Consider the following 15,974-nt stretch of genomic DNA (forward strand, 5'->3'; position numbering starts at 1 on the left):
CAGGGGTCAAGAAGAGAAAACCGCAGAACTTGAATGGGATTGGACTGTTTGCCATAGTAAACACTAAAATCACATACAATACATTGAACCTCACTCCAATTAAACTATCTATGATATAACAATATTTTCCCCTGTTCTTATTATATACAGTATTACTGTATATTAAAAATAAACTGATTCTACAAATGCTACTTATTCAAATGGAGGGCTTGACTGATGCAGACAGATGGTTTGACTACTGTTGACAAAATGCACTTACTGTAAGTCACTCTGGACAAAAAAGTCTCTGTTAACAGATATAACAATACATTCTCACTCCCAACTCGTCAAATACCAACATTTGGGCAAGACCCCTTGGCCTCGCTTTTTAACACAGCCTTTTCATCATTTTTCAGCAACTTATGTCATTGTCATGGTTATGGTTATGGTTATGCCACTAAAACAGCTTGGTTAGGGTTATGGTTTGAGTTCAATGTGGATTATGGTTGAAATGTAGACTTTGAAACATGCTGGGAATCAAACCCTTGGTCTCCGGCATCGAAGAGCAACACTTAAGCCTGTCCGCCACCATTGTATTTCATGGTCACACTCCTGTGGCGTTGGGTTTCAGATTGGGTTGTGGGAGTTCTATAGAAGTCTATTGGCTTAAGCTGCATGTTGCTGAATGCTGAAAAAGGGGTACCCAGTGTGTTAAAAAGTGATTCCAAGGGTCCTGACCAAACACCAGTATTTGATGAGTTGAGAGTGAGAACAGGTTGGATATAATATATACTGATTTGACTAGTACGGCATGAAATGTTGATTATGTAATATTCTGTCTCTTCTCACACACACACACACACACACACACACACACACACATGTGAACCCCACATCATCATAATCTGCTGACACACACACATACACACACACACACACACAGAGGTGAGCCTTCCTGCCTCCAGTTCCTAAGCTGCTGCAGAGATTAGAAATGAAGGATTATTTATTATAAATCTGCTGCCTGCGTCCATGTGCCTAACACACACACCAACACACACCCACATCTGCAGCGTTAAATAGATGATCAGAAGCCAAGCGTCGGTCTACAGTGTGACTCAACCCCATCGCCAGAATAAAATGTAGGCATTTACAGGTAGTAGAATCTCAACATAAAACAACTTGGTTAAGATTAGAATTATGGTTTGGGTTAGGCCGTAATAACAATAAAACGTTAAATCTGAAATGTAGACCTTAAACATGATTAACCAAACAACTCAGTCAACAAGTCACCTACCAGCCACCCAACCCAGTCAACCAATCGTTCATTCAGTCTTCAGCACGTCTCTTATCTCCCCTGGTCCATGTGAACAGTAAGAGGCCGAATTAAAAACATAGATCATTTATTATAAGAAGACATGCTGCTACAGTGGATAGAAACAGCGGCTGTCAGAGCAGACAGTGTAACAGCAGGAGAGTCAGAACAGCACACAGGGTCACATCTCCTCCCACTAAAGTCTCCACAATACAAAACCACACGGCATCCTCGCATACAAAACCTGGGACGGATCCACACGGCTCAGTTTAAAAAAACAAAACCAAAACACACTGGATTCTTCAAGGGATGAGTCCAAAAACCTGGCCTGGATTTCCCAAGGCCAAGTCAGTTAGTGGTTCTGTGTATCTGTGTGTAATGAAGCCAGTTCAGTTCTTCAGGCTCTGTAATGTGTTGCATGCTTCCATGATTTCCAGTACTAAATCCATCAGTCAGAGCTTCCCTCAGTCCGATCCGTTTGGCTGCAGTCCATTACAGTGAGCTCTGTTCAATCAAAACATACTGCAGGCAGAATACTGTAGCAGTGGTCGGGGGTCCGATGCGTACATAGCATAGGCCTGCCGCCTACATCACATTAGATTTGTGTTTTTGCCACATCAGACTAGAGTTTGACAGAACAACAGGCCCTCTGTTCTCTGCAGCCACAGAGCAGCTCTGTGTGAAGAAACAAGCTTCCAGGAACAGGAAACAAGGAGCGAACAGATTTCAATTACATTTTCTTTCACACAATATCAGACTGTATTTGGACAGGAGAACGCACCCGTTCAGCCACACAAGCCAGGTTCAGTGCTTGCCAGTGTCTCTGACACCTCTCTACCTTCAGCACTACAGGTAGCTCTGTGTTAGTCCATTGTCTTTAGGGTGCTGACACACTGCAATTTTTTTTTGCACAATGCAGATAGGCAAAGCTCCCAACAACACGCAGAAAAGTGAGACACCTTTCAATGTTTCCAGGCAACAAAATGTTTTGTTTGATTAAAGCGACATTGCTGGGGCAATGTTTGTTGGCCATCACTGTTGCCCCAGGTATCACTGCCTTTTAGAGCAGGACAACAATCTATCTTTAACACTAGGCTGAAGTTGACCAACCTGGTATCAACAGCAGCACTTTGGAAACAAATCAAAGGCCTGCAAAAAGAACAACCGCTACAAGTACAATGTGTTCTCTTTTTTTTTTTTAACAAGATGCTTCTCATTCAAAATCATAGTGGACAATCAATGAATCAAACAAACCAAAATGCCATAAAAGTAAACAGATTGAAAAAGCCAAACACGTCACCCCAGAGGTAAAAAGAAAAAGTTTCAAAAGAGAAAACATTCACTAAAGAAACTCAGTTTCAAAGGACAAAAGACTTGAGTTGCTACATTGTTTCAGTAACAGTTGATTCAGGTTGCCATGTCTGCCGCAGTTTTGGTATTTTGTCTTTCTTGAATCCAAAGCTTTTATGGTCTTTTACGTGTTAAGAGAGATTCGTGAACTTTGGGGTCTTTGAAACCCCACTTGTACAATAAAATAAAATAGTCATCATGGATAAAATAAGCATTCACCATTTCTGAAAAATGTCCTTATTTCCAGATGTGTTTTTTTTTAGTGGACAGCACTGTTACACAGCTTTGTCTGTATGAAAATGCGTATTCGGCCTGTGAATACTCAAAAAGCAATGCTGCATTGTGCTCTTGCTGCATGTTAATGATCACTATATGAACATATAACCTTCAATAGAAATATTCACCTTGTTACATATTCAGCTGGTTGGTTTGTGCCAGAGCCTCTATCTCTGGACTGTGCTATGATCAGCTGTTGGTCAAACATCACAAACATGCACACATATTATTCAGATTTGTCCTTGTAGCACCTTGAATCGGCCTTGAAACTTCATGTACACACAATGTACTTGGCAAGGAAAATTATTCTTATTCTGACTGACCCACATCTATTTCCTGTTTAGTATTGGGTAAAAATGTATTTAATTTTATGTAAACCATAAACACCTTCTTCCCTCATCATCTGGTTTGTGGAAGACTTAAGATTTTTCTTCTTCTCATAACCTGTTCTAACACGGTGTGTGCATAGCTTATTGTTTCAACCAAAACGCTAGAATATAAATCACATCCTGATCATGGTTGTCAGTTGGCAACCATAAGCACACCTCTCTGAGAAGATTCAAATTGGGAAACATTCAATGAAAAGTGATCAAAACAATCAGATGTAAGTATACAGTTAGAAACAATCTTGACACCGACGTGTTTCCTTTAAATGAAATGTGGCTGATCGTGGCTTCCCAAAAGCATTATACAAAAAAAGTATCTTTGATCCATTACAGCAGAAGATAGGCAAACGTGTGAAAATACCAGAGATGCTCACAAGTCATTTTTTGCAAGTCCAAGTCAAGTCTCAAGTCTTTGGTCACAAGTCCAAGTCAAGTCTCAAGTTTCTTATGGATGAGCGTTCTATCATCTGCTGCATGACATCCGGTCTGCTTAGAACACTGCATAGCTAAAACCAAGGAATTCAAAGCATGTACTGCATTATCCTCACTCCTTTATCTATTAGAATACAGTATCAGCATTGATTTGATGACATTAGTAGATATTTCCTTAATGTTAATGCACCAAAAAAATAAAATTAAAAAATAAAGATTGTTCACAAGTCCCAAACCTCAAGTCCAAGTCAAGTCTCAAGTCTTTGAGGACGAGTCTCAAGTCACTGTGAGTGAGACTTAAGTGTGACACAAGTCCAAGTCTCAAGTCCAAGTCCCCATCTCTGGAAAATACACCTAGTGGGGCTCCAACAGAAGAACATCCCATCTCCTCTAATTGAGACACAGGAGATTTTCTCTATTTTCCCCAGTGTCAGTAAATCTTCTCCAAGTGACAAATAGAAAACAGTTTCCTAAGTCACCGAGTCTCTGTTTACTGAGGTCGATGATGTTACATGATTTCTGGGTAATGAAGTCCTTCAAACGTAATCTCCCACTGCCACTTGGTGCTGCATGCCAGAAAGCAAAGTTGCCCAGCACAGCTTTAATTGAACAAACATTCTCTTTGTGCTTGGATGGTTTTGGGAACCCACACCACATCTTAAAGTGAACCCTTCAGACAAAAAACGATAGGTCTGTTGTTGTTTTTTAGAACCCTAAAGACCGACAGTTGTACAGTTATTTTATTGTATATCCAGTCTTAGCAAGGTTATTTTAAGTCCTTTAGTCAAATAATCTTTTTGCACTGCACCGACAGATAATTTTAATGGTTTCACCAAATTTGACTTTTTTCAGGCTAATTTAGTAACTGGTTCCAAGACATCTACTCTAAGATGATCTGACAGTGCAGTGAGATAATTAGACTAAAAATATCACAAAATAAGCTTGATATCTGCAAACAAGATAAAATCACTGGAAAACTTCTTATTTTCTGCAGTGCACTCTTCTAGTCCCAGGTACCAAGGGGCTAGAGAAGCAGGCTCATGTCCTGCCGGTTGCTGGTTTAAATCCTGAAATTGGTTGGGAGAATCAGCATCTACCCTCTTTGTGCCCTTGAGCAAGGCAGCTACGGTAAACCCCAGACACTCCCAGCAACGGAGGACTGAGGTTTTACTGCACCTGCCAGTGAGAACGGCTGTAAGATCGACTTCTATGGTTCTCAGTCTGAAGGCTTAACCATACAGTACATTCTGTGGATCTGATACCAATGCATGTAGATACATTTAGATGAACACACATATAGTGGATACATTGTGTCTCAGAACACATGTTGTATTTGTGTCTTGATTTCAGGTTCTGTGTGATAACTGCTGAATGGTCTTGCTTTTGATATGTTTTATAGATTAATATCTGTATTTTACCATCTGTTGTTCCATTTCAAGCTTTGTATCATAATGTGTAACACCCAGTAACTGCATTGTACTTGTTTAATTTGAGACTTCAAGTTACGTGGCCATAAATCATCAAAGGCCTCAATTGGAGAATCCCCCAAAATAAAATACAATCCAACTTAAAAATCAAATTCGATTTGATTTTTGGAGAATCCCCTTGCAGCAGTGTGTACAGTACTGAGTGGACTCTTACAGGCCACTAGGTAGCGCTAACTGCCTCACCACTAAAGCGCCATCACTAACTCGCTGATTCTCAACCTCTTTAGGTCGTGACCCCCAAAACAAAGCACTGCTTATTTGCAACCCTCTGTTTTAAACGGTGACTTTTGACACCAAAAGATGATTTTTTATTTTTCCTTCTAAGGCTATTTTACTTGATTGATATTTTGAAGAACCACAGAGGTTGTAAATATTCATAATTTCACAAGAAAAGGCATTTTTCATAAAGATTTAAAACAAATTTGCATATTAGAAAAATATTTTGTTAAAATTCTAATTGCTGATTGCTAGAAGAGAGCGGTCCATCCCTCTGTGATATGAATCTACGCAGGTGAGGCCTTTCTTACCGAGCATTCACACAGCAAGAAACCTCGTTTGTCGCCGTGGAAACAGTGGATGCAGCTGAACTTGAACTAGCCAATCAATAGCCAGCTGGCTGTCATGGCTGCTTGCTGTGTGAAGGCACGGTCAGGCTACAGCTGAGCCAGATCAACACAGAAAACGTCACTAGACTTTTGGTTGACTTCACTTTTCTCCAAATGTTGGAGAGCTCAATTTAGAACAAAACTGTTGGACATTTTAGGGCTGGACTAATATATCATGAAATAACGATATTGTGATATGAGACTTGATATCGACGTCTAGGATCGGAATATTGTCAAATAACCTAAAGGCCACTTCTTCCAGGTCTTACATGCTGTGTTACAGTAAAGTGATCTAATTTTCTGAACTCATCTGCTTATTCTGCAAGAGTAAAATGAAGAATGATTGGTTTTACCTGCTGCTCATCATATCCACATGAATTATGACCAATTAGACAATACTGATATTGTGATATTAGACTTTGTTAATATCGCCAAGTCCTAAGACATGCTTTCACTACATTTACTGTACCTCTCAGATAGTTTGGAGTGTGTTGAGTAATGTACTGGCAGCAAAGCTGTAACCATTCATTTGTCTTGTTGTATAGCCTGGGGTAGTGCCATGACTACTGACCTACCTAGAGCTAAATCATGATGTGAATAAGAAAAGTGATATGGAAATGGCAAAATTTGACAAAATTCCCTCAATATTGCGAAAACTTTTCCAGCTCACTTTAGGTGGAAAATGACGCAATACATATCAAATGCATTTTGTATAATAAATAACAGATGGTTCTGCATCATTGCAGCAGGTGAAAAGTGGCATTGGAGGTTCTGAAATGTAAAATTTCTGTTCGCCACGACCTCCAGCTAAACATCACATCTACTATCCTCCCCGGTAGAAAGTGTTCATCGTGGGATTGGTGGCCGTCAGTTGTTGCATTAGAACATTACCAGGTGTCTTCCAAAAGCAAAGCCTCAAATACGGCTTTAGACACCAAACAACAAACCCAACTCGCCCGACACTCATCAGTTCTTGAAGGCTTCTTTCCCTTCTGTTGTCCCCACCGCCCCCCTGACCTTTGTTCCTGCGTCAAACCTGCTGATGGAGATGGACGGACCTAACTGACATTTTATTTTTGTCCCATTTCAGAAGGTTTGTGGCAGAATGGAAACAGAGCTTCCAGGAAGAGCAAGGAAGAGGAGGATCTATGAGGATGAGAAACCAGAGAAAAGGTGGGCAAGAGATAGAAAGAGAGAGAGAGGACAGGTTTGCCGCAGTGCCAGCTCTAATGATCATTCTGTCTGATCTTCTGCAGTGCATCCTCTCTCTCTCCTCCTCTCCTTACTCCATTTATCTCTCCTCCTCCTCCTCCTCCTCTCCATCTCTCTCTCTCTCTTCATTCTTTCCTCTCTCTCTCCTCGTACTCCTCCTCTCCTCTCTTTTAATCCTCTTTTCCTCTTTAATCCATCCTCATCTTCCCAGCATGCTCTCCTCGGCCGCTGTAATCGATATTCTGCATTATGGAGGTCCACTCGGTCATTCTATTAAACGACTGCTGATTTATGAAGGCCTTGGAAAAATACAACTATAACCATAGATATTATATTACTATAGGTGGGTCACCGCAGGCTCCACCAATTCTAACAAATGGTAGCAGCAAGTCTCCTAAATGGGCGTGGTCAACCATTGACTCAGACCTGCCGAAAGTCTCCTAAGTGGGCGTGTCCGTGGAGAACCATGGGCAAAACCCACGCGACAAAATGACAGGAAGTGAGTTGAATTTGGGCCGTCTTGCTTGAATCACATCGTCTTTGCTATAACTAAACCAACATTACTTTGATCAGTTGATCTTTGCATATTTGTTCTTATCGCTGTTTACCATGATAAAAGTCAAGCTTGATGACGAGTTTATCCTGCATTAATAATCCCGCCGACAATTTGTTCTTCAATGTTACATAGAAGTGCTAAATTACTATACTGTAATATACTGTAATGTAATGCAAAACTAGTTAGCGGATCATTCCTTCAGTTTTAACGTCTGACAGCAGAAATAGAGAAAAACATGATTTTTCCTCTCTCTCGGACAGAAAAAGTGCCGCTGTAGTGTAGCGGGTAGAACGTTTCCAATCGATGTAATGAGCCGTTTGAAAAACTATTAGCGTCATTTCGTGGTTTACAATGGGAGTCTACTGCAGTTATATATCAGATCTGACGTTGACTGTGGCTCCCTGTGGCCTCTATGAAGGCCGCCATGTTGGAAGACTGACAACAAAACGACAAGAGTGTAACGTTATCGCCTCTTCCATCGCAGACAAAACAAACCAAACGGCTGATTTGTGTGCGGCGGCCGGGGGTCTGAACTGTGCTGTGAAAGGGGAAAGGAGATAATTGTATAGAGAGAGACTACACCCACAACCACAAAGAAAGGATCCATTTTCTTTGTGGATTCTTTGTTCTTGTTGCGCTTTCTGTTTCTGTTGTAACTCTTCCAACATGGCGGCTTGGTAAGGGCTCTCTAAGCGTTCTGCCTCTCTTTACAGACTGCATGATTTAACAGAGGAATACATTTAACAATCTCTATGAATTAAAAAAAAAAACCTGTCTTCCCAGCTCCTATTTCCGTAACTAACCTTTCTCTATCAGTCATGATCACTTGAGGGTCGCAGGGATGCTCGAATCTGATGTCAGGACTCTATGGCTGTCACGTTTGAAATCCTAACTGCCGATCGATTGAAATGTTGAAGATGTAGAAACGAACACTTATTGTACTCTTGCACTCATTCAAAGTCGCTTCAGATAAACGACTGAAATGTTGGCTGAGGACAAGATGGCAGTCTGAGAGATTCACTGCTACTGAACGGGGGAACGCCCCCCAGTGTGAAGCCATGGAAACCCCACCAGCAGCCTCTTTCTGTCTTAGTCCCGGCTACAGGAACTTGTTTTTTTTTCACAGACACAAAATGGTGTGCAACATCCAAGCGTCAAATCCAACCAAGATGCTCTAGTTGCGGTGGCTCCTCTCTTAAAAATGCTGGTGGGCCGGTGGAGGTTCTGGAGGTCTGGACGGAGGTGGACTGGGACGGCTGGTTGGACTGGGAGGGCAAGGCGGAGATCAGATGCGGATCTGGTAGCCATCACTGAGGGTGCTGAGCTCCGGAGGTTTCCTCTCCACCGAAGCCGGCCTGAACAGAGAGAGAGACAGAGAGAGAGAGAGGGAGAGAGAGTCAGGACAAACAAGGTCAGATCACACGGTGTAGTGGGAGTGCAGTTGTAGTTACGGTACAGAGCTGCACAATTACTTAGAACAAACTAACAATCAAACAAACAAACAAAATAGAAAAGTGCAATATGAACTACAAATTCCCAAATTGAAAAAGGCAGAAAGAAGAGTTGTGACTGCTCAGAATGGATCGTAAACATGATGCTACTGAGACCAATTTCTGACCGATAACTGACATTGCACATTGTAAAAAACAACAACTTTCATTTCCAATTTTCATTTAAAATGTTTGTTGGTTGCTAGAAAATCCAAAATGTTTAAAAATCTGTGTCTGAAAAAACGGTATTGCGGTTTATATCGTCAGTTATCCTGATTCTATCCTCCATTAGTACTGCTGATACAGCAGAACTAAGCAGAATATCGGTATGCACCTTATTTTTGAATGCCCCACTGTAAACAAATAATTGTGGGTACAAGTGACTTATTAACGTGACTTATTGTTGCAGCTTGCCATTTCCTTTGTTATACTCGGCTGCAGACCCGAATTATAAACCGGAAACTGGAGTATGTTATAAAAGTTATAAATATAATCACGTTATAAACAACTAACCAACGCTGGGGGTCCGTATGGAAACAGTGTTACTCGAAATGGTTAAAAGTTAAATCAATTTGGTCATTCAGTGGCGTTTTACTGCCATGTAAAGTAACTATTACGCTACCCGCTAGCATTAGCCACAGTAGCCGACTACCCACAATGCATTACGTTATCCCAGCGCCGGAAGCGATATTTTTTTTCAGATGATGGCGAAGGCTGGAGGCACCCTCTCTGCCTGTGATTGGCCTAGCGTCAAAAGTTCATCCAATCACATTCGCTTGGCTATCCTGCGTCTCTTTCTACAGTCTGTGGTCAGACAGACAGCAGTTTCGCTTGCTAGCATGCATGAAAGACACCACTGTGTGTTTATGTTTTTGATATAGTCTGGTCTCTGGTTTATAATGCTGCCGCTACTCTTGGCAGTGCACGTATGTAGCCTACAGACAAATAAAAAAGAAAAGATAAAAGATTAATGAGAATTGATCAAGGGTTATATAAAAACAGTGTCAATGCCCATTTACTCATTCTAACACAAGAGTGACATGTATTTGAATTGAAATATGTATCAGTAGCCTATGTGGTGTTTGCCCAGCCCTTCATTGGGAAATGCAGCTTTATGGAGTGGGATCACGTGGAGATGGTCTTCAGAAACTTTGATGAGATTGACCCTTAAAATAAACATTGTTTCATATAGACGGTTTTCACCAGAGCGCAACCCCACAGCACTTCCTTTTTCTCAGCATTCGGCAAATTGCAGAAATATTCACTCGACATCGTTACTTTTGTTTTCGCCGCTCAGCTGAAGACGGTTTTCACGGAATGGTCAGTCCTGCACTTGAATGTTTTTTTTCTTTTATGTCCATAGCAAACCCTGCAACAGGAAGTGAGCGGGGGTTCAATTTAGAATGTTTTTGTTGTCAAGTTAAAACCGTCTATACATGGTGGAGTTTGCGAAAAGTGTGTGTGAGTTTGGAAGAGGAGTACACCACTAGGTGGAGACATGCATCCATAGCAGTGTTGATTTCGTAGACGAAAACTATGAGGAAAAATGTTAGTCGACTACCTATTTTCACTGGTGAAAACTAGACTAAATGTTAGGGAGGGACGAATTGGGAAGAGATCCAATCAGAAGAGAAGAAGACGTTAAACATCTGTGTCTGTGTTGCACATTCAAACCTTAAAACAATTCCAGAATAACAGATTAATATATCCTTACAATAAGTTTGGAAATTCTAATGAATAGTTACAGTTTTCTTTGACTAAGATGAGATGAAAATACTTAGACACTTAGTCGATGAAAACTTGACTAAATAAAATCAGAATGAGGTTGAACGATAAATAAGAAAGTGGATTATAGCTCACTCAGATAAACATGTGAATGTTGTGTGATATGCAAAGGTTGTTGGTCCAATCCCAGCCTCAGGCAATTTCTTAAAAAGTACTCACATTATAAGCTGCAGCAGTCTTTATCATCACCAGTAGTTTGAACACTGATAGAAATAAGCTGATGAAGGAGACTAGTCAGTCCCTGACTCTAGCTCAACTCACTGGTACAAATCTCACCTGTCTCACTCTTTATGCTCTGTGTTATTGTCAGTGTGAATACAGTGTGTAGAAATCAGAAGCTTAACACCCAACAGCTCATAGCTCAGTCGGCTGAGCGGCTGTGTCACTGTCTCTGTCTGACAGATAGACTGTTGGTTTGATTCCCGATGGAGGAGACATATTACAGCACTGCCCTGTCTTTAACATCACCAGCGTAACGCCTCCTACAGGCAGATACACAGAGCGACACAGCGCCTCCTACAGATCCACAGAAGTGGACAGACATGTCATATAATGAGTCTAGAGCAGTTTTTCAAAATGTTATTTTTACGCCTCTTCGCAACCATAAAATGTACTTCCGATGTCAGTAAAATTTCAGCTCTCTGTGGTTTTCTGTCTCATAACCCTCAGCTCATGTCTCTGCAGAGGTCGGGGGGGGAGAACATCCCCCCCTTAGCTCCAGGCAGTGCCAGCTGAACGGGATTAGAACCCACAACCTCTGGCCCCGGTGTCACTGTGTGTATTATTCCTTCACACCACCAGCTGCCCTTCACACTCACAGCTCTTCTCCGGGCGCTCTTGTCTCTTCCCTCTGCCTGTCACCATTCAAAACTGACTGAGGCTCGAACCCACGACCGCAAAAGTTGCTAAGGTCTCAATATTGCCAGGCAGCAAGCCTACTCACTGTGCCACCAAGTCAGACTGATTGAACTAGGTTTTCCTCAGGGCTTTAAATGACTCTTTCCTCTGGCTGTCGACATTCAAAAGGATCGAACCCACAACCTCAAAAGTCACTGAGGGTCAAACCCACAAGCTCCAAACTGCTAGACAGCAATCCAACTCTCTGAGCTAAAGGGTCATAGTGATTAAGACTAGAAGATTAAAGTATAGTCTTTATGCATCTTAAAATATGTTTTGAAGGGACCTTTTAAGTTGAATAGTATTTGAATTATATTAATATGACGTGAGTTTCTATTCGCCTTGCACAGAAAACCTTTTACTTTTATACTTGAGTACATTTCAGAGCCTGTACTTTTTTCCTTTTACTTGAGTAATTAAGTTGAATCAGTGCTTTACCAGTCTTTTTTTACACAAATAACTGTACTTCTACTTAATCAGAGCAACAATGTGATTAAATTTGGAATGACAAGAAAGAATTACCGTAAATTCCGGACTATAAGCCGCGGCTTTTTTCCCGTTTTTTGGCCCCTGCGGCTTATATAACGGTGCGTCTTATCTATGGATTTTTTCAGAAAAAAAAAAAAAAAAAAAAAAAAATCTCTCTTTTTTAGCACTCTTTCTAACTATAAATCCACTTCTGTTTTAATTTCCTCTCTTGCCCTCTTTTCACCACACCGCGGACACTGTGTGCACTGTAAAAATAAACAACGGTGGTGTTGTGTTATGTTGTTTTGTTGAAATGTTACGGTAATACGGTAAATGGGAGCTTCCTCAAACAGCCATCTCTTTCCCGACAATCCCCTCTGTGCGTGACCACTTACATATGGTAATTACGGTAAGCAAACGGCCACAAGCCCATCAACTCCCTCCCCCGACTACCAGGAGAAAATCACAAACTTCGGCGAATTCACACAAAGGAAGATCAAGGAATATTCCATCGAACCGGAGCAGATCATAAATATGGATGAAGTGCCTTTGACGTTCGACCTGCCACTCACTCGGACTGTTAACAAGAAGCGCCCTGGAGGATTCTTTCACCAAAAAAAAGCTTTGCTCGTTCTCGACAGCATGAGAACGAGCAGTAGATGATCATGAGGTGGTTTTTCAGACGTGTCGATATAGCAGTTTATCGCAAAAGTGTAATGGAAACACATTTTTCGCATTTGCACGTCATGTGACCCATATTATCCCTTGGAAAAGGAGCGGAAAATAAGTTTGGTAAGTAAGGTTCGATAGCCGTGTCAAAACCTCCGCAGCAAGTGGAAAACTTTGAAGCAACGCTACCTAGCAGAAAGACGAGTGTTGTGCAAAAGCGTAGCCGGGCAAATTAGATAATGTTTAATGGCAGAAATCGGTCCATGGTGACAGCAGGCTGCCTGTGTGCGCGCATTTGGCACAGCGGCGAGATGAGAGGATGAAAAGCACACACTGGTGCGGTGGTGCTGTCTGAAGTGAATACAGTGACTGTGAGTAGGCTAATACATTGCACACGTTTCAGGTGCAATTATAGAACCAAATCAGCCTTTTCCCCCCTCCATCTCTAAATCGGACCAGTTGTAGGCTATTAGGCTACCTTTTTTCCTCTGCCTGTCGCGCTGACTGCATTCACGCAGCCAGCAACATTTTGCGACTCATTTTCTTTTGAATTGATAATCAGGCTCGTTTATATGCATTGTAACTTCATGTTGGGATTTCCATTGACCATTGGTTGGATTTGAGCATGCAGGGGACGGGATATGGGGCAGATCCCCGTGCGTAATCACTGTGGCAGCTGCTGCAACGGGGAATCACTCAAACGCAACTTCAATGGAAACGCCTACAAGTCGCAATTGTACATTGTCGAAGTTGTAGAAATATCGCAATTCTTTTGCGAAAAACTGTAATGGAAACACAGCTATAGATGAAGAGGAGTTCGTTGGTTTTGAGTGACAATGAAGGAGAGAGGAGAGTGGTTGACGAAGCCACCCTGAACCTGTTCGTTTCCGACACTGAAGATGAGGACTTTGGTGGTTTCAGTACGCAGGAAGAAGAGGAAGACGAGCATTAGTGACTTGACTTCTCTGGTTACAGGTTTGCTGCACATATAGCCTATTGTTGTGTGATTTTGTCTGGGGATTAGTGACCTGACTTTTGTTTTGTTTTGTTGAAATGTTAATAAATGGGAGCTTCCCCAAACAGCCATCGCTTTCCCGACATTCCTCTCTGTGCACGAACCCTTTCATATGGTAATTAAACATCAAAACACCCGCGGCTTATAGACCGGTGCGGCTTATAGAAGAAAAAAATAGTCAATTTTGGTCCCGCGGCTTATACACCGGTGCGTCTTATAGTCCGGAATTTACGGTACACGTCTGTGCAATAGGCTAAGTAGGACTAAATAATAGGGTTAGGGTTTGCTATTGTAACGTTCCATAATGAAGTATCTCATGCTTGTTGATTTAATGATTGTTTTGCACCTGCTGCTCATGTTTGAGATACTTCTGGCTCCCCTGGAAAGAAGGTGGGAGCAGCCGAGTACAGTCAGCCAATCAGAGGCAGAGAGGGGCGGGTCATGCCTTCGCCATCATGGGAAAACAAATATTGCGCACCCGAACGACACGGCTGTAGAGCAGAATGGCCCTGCTGTAAAATCCTCATAGACGTTTTTTTTGTCAAGTTAAAACAGCCTATTACACCGGAAGCGGAAGAAGCACCCATCAGGCATCATGGCAGCTAGAAATAAGGTGGATAACTAGTATACACCTCTTGTCTCAATCTCAACCAACAACCTTCTCACAGCTAACCCTATTGAGAAAAAGAGGATGGACAGAGTAAAAAAGAGAGAGAGAGAGAGAGAGAGAGAGAGAGAGAGAGAGAGAGACAGAGAGAAGTATGGATTTGAAAAGAGGAGGATAAGGTGAGGGAACGAGAGAGAGAGAGAGAGAGAGAGAGAGAGAAATATGGATTTGAAAAGAGGAGGATAAGGTGAGGGAACGAGAGAGAGAGAGAGAGAGAGAGAGAGACAGAGAGAGACAGAGAGAGAGAGAGAAATATGGATTTGAAAAGAGGAGGATAAGGTGAGGGAACGAGAGAGAGAGAGAGAGAGAGAGAGAGACAGAGAGAGAGAGAGAAATATGGATTTGAAAAGAGGAGGATAAGGTGAGGGAACGAGAGAGAGAGAGAGAGAGAGAGAGAGAGACAGAGAGAGAGAGAGAAATATGGATTTGAAAAGAGGAGGATAAGGTGAGGGAACGAGAGAGAGAGAGAGAGAGAGAGAGAGAGACAGAGAGAGAGAGAGAGAAATATGGATTTGAAAAGAGGAGGATAAGGTGAGGGAACGAGAGAGAGAGAGAGAGAGAGAGAGAGAGACAGAGAGAGAAATATGGATTTGAAAAGAGGAGGATAAGGTGAGGGAACGAGAGAGAGAGAGAGAGAGAGAGAGAGAGACAGAGAGAGAGAGAGAGAAATATGGATTTGAAAAGAGGAGGATAAGGTGAGGGAACGAGAGAGAGAGAGAGAGAGAGAGAAATATGGATTTGAAAAGAGGAGGATAAGGTGAGGGAACGAGAGAGAGAGAGAGAGAGAGAGAGAGACAGAGAGAAATATGGATTTGAAAAGAGGAGGATAAGGTGAGGGAACGAGAGAGAGAGAGAGAGAGAGAGAGAGAGAGACAGAGAGAGAGAGAGAGAAATATGGATTTGAAAAGAGGAGGATAAGGTGAGGGAACGAGAGAGAGAGAGAGAGAGAGAGAGAGAGAGATTTAGCTTTGAGTGGTAAGAGGTTCTAGAAGCCAGATACTCATCAGAGTTAATCCGACTGTCAGCTCAGTGTCTCTCTCTCCCTCTCTCTTTCTTCTCCTCCTGCTGAAGCTCCTCCCCCTCTTCACCCTTCTCTTCCTCTCCTCCTGTTTTTCCTCTTTTCTTTTATGTTGTCATGTCTTCGCCCCCCCCCTCTCCCCTTTCACTTCCCCTCTCCTCTCTGCTCATTCTTTCTTCTTCTCTTCCCTTCCTCCCTCTTTTTGTTCTGATTTCCCCCTATTGTCTCAGTCGTTGCTGCACCCCCTCCTCTGCAGATCGGTGGAGAGATGTAGACTAGCACGTGCTTCCTCCAATACATGTGCAGTTTGCCAGCCACTTCTTTTCACCTGACAGTGAGGAGTTTCAACAGCGGGGTGTAGCGCGTGGGA

The 15,974-nt window shown here is 42.2% G+C and overlaps 1 protein-coding gene across 1 annotated transcript in view; it reads right to left on the minus strand.

Annotated features, from left to right (window-relative positions):
- Positions 1–8,880: 8,880 nt before the first annotated feature.
- Positions 8,881–15,974, minus strand: part of vash2 (vasohibin 2) — a gene marked incomplete at both ends in the record, with an annotated part of 51,519 nt that continues 44,425 nt past the window's right edge. The window contains one exon of the mRNA XM_083643126.1: positions 8,881–8,950. Coding sequence (XP_083499252.1) covers positions 8,881–8,950 — 70 coding nt within the window. The remainder of the gene's footprint in view (positions 8,951–15,974) is intronic.

The sequence above is a fragment of the Poromitra crassiceps genome (genome assembly GCF_964638095.1).
Source record: "Poromitra crassiceps genome assembly, chromosome: 9".
Classification (NCBI taxonomy): Eukaryota; Metazoa; Chordata; class Actinopteri; order Beryciformes; family Melamphaidae; genus Poromitra; species Poromitra crassiceps.